The 3,663-nt window shown below is 44.0% G+C and overlaps 1 protein-coding gene across 1 annotated transcript in view; it reads right to left on the bottom strand.

The window, feature by feature from the left end:
• MOXD1 (monooxygenase, DBH-like 1) overlaps nt 1-3,444 on the bottom strand; it is a 151,348-nt gene extending 147,904 nt beyond the window's left edge. Inside the window, exon 1 of the mRNA XM_006885022.1 lies at nt 3,181-3,444. Coding sequence (XP_006885084.1) covers nt 3,181-3,444 — 264 coding nt within the window. The remainder of the gene's footprint in view (nt 1-3,180) is intronic.
• Nucleotides 3,445-3,663: the final 219 nt, after the last annotated feature.

Here is a 3,663-nt window from a genome sequence, read left to right as displayed (position 1 = left end):
GAGAGAGAACTACATAATGTTGTCAGTATTCAGTAATCAGGTTTTCTTTAGTAATCAGATTTTCTAAATTTCTGTCTTTCTCTCTCAAAAACAGTAAGACTTAGCATTACAGGGTTTGCCTTTCCACAACAGTAACTACTGTCTCACTTAGCGCTCATTTCCGCATTCCCCTTCATTATGCTGCTGAATGGCAGCCTTCCTGCTCTCCTCAAACCCAAGGCCATCTCTCCTCTGCACTTCCTGCTTGATTTATACGTGCATTTGGGTTTGTGGCATATATTCAGTCAACAGTTCTCCACCTAGTTGGTTGGGATGGTCTCGTATATGTTTTCTAAGAATTAGCACCCTATTGAATACAGTGTAAGCAAAAATATAAAAGCCATAATGATAACAGGATAAAAAATATCTAAGGATAAGGTCTGATATAAAATAAGAATTAGACAAAACTCATGGGGAAAACCACAAGATGAAGCAACAGGGATGTCAAGTTAGAATAAGAGTCAGTTCTTCATATTTCATCATTCTGTGTAGTTTGTTCTGAGTACAAACTACTTAAAATCCAGTAGAATCACATACACTATGTTTAAGGACTTTGTTTACTGCTTGACGTATTTACTGAGCATACCTCATGAGACCTGTATTTGAAAAATCTAAAATAAAGTTTCTAGAGGGAAGATTTCATTGCAAGTGTTAAAAAATGAAATCACTGAGTCAATCCAGCTGGAACTAATGTGTTTTTTCCCCCCTTACAGTCTTTCATCTTATTAAAGAGATTTTTCATAAATTATCTTTCCACTTAACTGACTGTAGTGATTGCATTATATAGTATATAGATAAAAAATGAGTAGACTACTTAAGGGAATGAACTGACAAAAATTTTATTAAGAAAATTGTTATCCTTTAGTTATGGAAATAAGGGTTTTATTTCCTTAGAAATTAAAATGGTGGGGGAAATTCTCACACATTAAATGGAGGGGGGGAAGTGTCCATTTTTAAAGATGTATGTCATGGTCATATGTCTTCATTAATTATGTAAAGAAAAGTTCTTTGCTCCAATACTAATCTAAAGAGCGCTTAATTCTTTTTAAAAAAATTATTTTTTTATTTTATATTTGCTTGCATACAAAATTAGTATACATTGTCTCTCATTTACATACAATGTGTTTCACACATTCCTCTACTCACAACATTTCATACAATCATTCCCATACATTACATTTTATAAAACTGTTATGTATTTTTATGTGTCTGAGATTCATAATCCTCATTAATTAACTCTTAAACAGCATTAGTATAGTTGCTCATTTAACAAAGCCTGTGTATATGGTTAAGGTTTCAGACCCAGCAGCCACTTGCAGAAGAGTAGTGTGGCCTTTCCTTCCAAGGATTAACAGCCTTGGATACCACAAGGGGCCAATCTGCTCAATTCTCCGTGGGTGATTTGAGTCAGAATTGGAAGGAGGTTTTCTTTGTTTCTTTTTTCTTTTCTTTTGCTTTGCTATGTTTGTAGTCGATTAACTGAGGCTTGCGGCAACATGTTTCTACTCTTGGCCTTTAATTTGATATCAGATTGAGTGGACTCTTTGTGACTGTAGAGTTTAAAGTTCATTTTTTCAAACGTACCCTACTTTATGAAATTCCTGTATTAAGCTCTCTCATACTCTTCTACAAATTAGTCAAGAATAATGGAAGGGCTTCACTACAGTTTCCTCTGAAAAGAAGAGAAAAGAAACTTGGCTCAAATAAGTAAATCTTGCCTACATCATACCACGGAAGACTAAGTTATTCGATCAGAGAGGCACCCAACTAGGGGGTTCAGATCCTTGGTTCACAAATTGAATATAAGCTTTTGCATCAGGAGGAAATTTTTCCATTCATAAATAGTTCAGCAGAGTGCAATCCTCATAAAACTTTTATTGGAGTTGTATTTACTTTTGGAGGAAAGGATTCATTTCTGAAAGAATAGACAATGGTATGATTCTGAACTACTTATCGCTGCTGTTTTCTCTACTTTCAGCACAAGTTTGTAGGCTGGTGTCATATTCAGAGTTCAAACTTCATGGCAAGCCCACATCAGAAATTCATAGAAGTAGAACTTCAAACAGGAAGGGGAGAGAACTGCACACTCAAATCCACCAGGTATACTGATTTGGGTGTTAGCCAAGACTTAACAAAATGCCAGAACAACTAGTTTTCATTTGGCTCAAGAAACTTAGCACACCGTGTGGTACTGGAGAATGATTTTGCTAAATAACGTAAAGTGTATATTCACCACAATGTTGGTTTTTTGGGTTTTTTTTTTTTGTGTGTGTGTGTGTGTGTGTTACCTTAAATGAAGTGTTCAAATGCTGGTCAAGATAAAACACACCAAGATTGATGTCCATTAAGCCCAAGTGCCTGATTATTCTCAGCATCTCACCAATCCTGCCCTGTTCTCATTCATAGCCACATCACTGAGGAGGCAATATCGCTACCCCCGGCTCTTTGATTCAGTCAGCAGCTGTCAACTTAACTTTGTTTTCACTTAGAATAAGTACAAAATGCTGCCACACGCAGTAGGGGGTTTTGTCTAGGAGCTGTAGGATTCTGAGATGTCTCCATACTTCCTACAGCACAGCAAAGTTCCTGAGCATTCTCTGCGTGGGGGGCCCTCTCCACTCACCTCAATGATGAAAATAACGGCCTTGGCCCAGCGCCCTCAGGCTCCAAAACTGGTTTAATTTGGGAAATTCTCTGATCTCCATTCCTAGTCTGCTAGAGAGCAAAGTACAAACGTGCTGTGGCGCCCCAGTGGTGAGAGCTGTCCCTTTAGGTCCCCAAAGCTGAGGTCCCTCTATCTTTGCATCAGAATAAAGGAGGATGTGGGGCAGGGGGTGTACCTGGAGGGTTTTGTAAAGCGGGCTCTAAGGCCAGGGCAAGTGTTCAAAGAGGGTGAAGTGCTTGGAGTCAGATTCCGCCAGGACAACTCTCAGAACACAGTCACAGGAGCCTTCTACTCTGTAGAAGCAGATGACAGCGAAGGTGAGAAAGAGAGGGGGATATAGGGATGCGATGCGTGACCCAGGGCCAGGAGGGTCTCCAGCCTCCAGCAGGGAATGGCAAGCTGACTCCTGGGCCAGGAATTAAGACATAAGGGAGGCATCGAGCCCGAGATGGGCTTGGGAAGAGAGACACGCTTACCTGGAGGTAGGGTCGCCCATGGGCCACTCCACCCACGACGATGTCCGCCTCGGCCATGGCCCCGGTGGGCGAGAAGCCAAAGCCCACGTAGCCGGCGGTGCGCACCTCCAGGCGGAAGGTGAGCCGGCCGCCCCGCTGGCCCCAGCTAAGCCAGTACCTGCCCTCCGAGTCCAAGAGGCTGCGGTGCGGGTAGGACCGCCCTGAGCCCCCGGCGGCTGTCCGGGCAAGCAGCGCGCACAGCAGGAGCAGCAGCCGGCAGCACATGGTGCAGAATGAGGGAGCACCAGCGGCGGGCGGGACGGCGCGCGGCGGGGACCTTGGTGGGGACCGCCCCTAGGGCCGCGCTGCCGGGAGGGGCTGCCTGCTCTCCCCGCCCCGGCCGCCCCCGGCCGTGCCAGCTCCCCTCGCAGCCTCGGAGCCCATGCACTCCTGGCCGGCAGCCCCTCGGCGCCATCCACCTGCTGCCCCCAGTTAGACCGGGGT

Source organism: Elephantulus edwardii, unplaced genomic scaffold, assembly GCF_000299155.1.
Source record: "Elephantulus edwardii isolate Elephantulus edwardi_28Jun2011 unplaced genomic scaffold, EleEdw1.0 scaffold00039, whole genome shotgun sequence".
In the NCBI taxonomy this organism is placed as follows: Eukaryota; Metazoa; Chordata; class Mammalia; order Macroscelidea; family Macroscelididae; genus Elephantulus; species Elephantulus edwardii.
The sequence above is the reverse complement of the archived record's forward strand: the minus strand, read 5'-3'. Positions and strand labels throughout refer to the sequence as shown.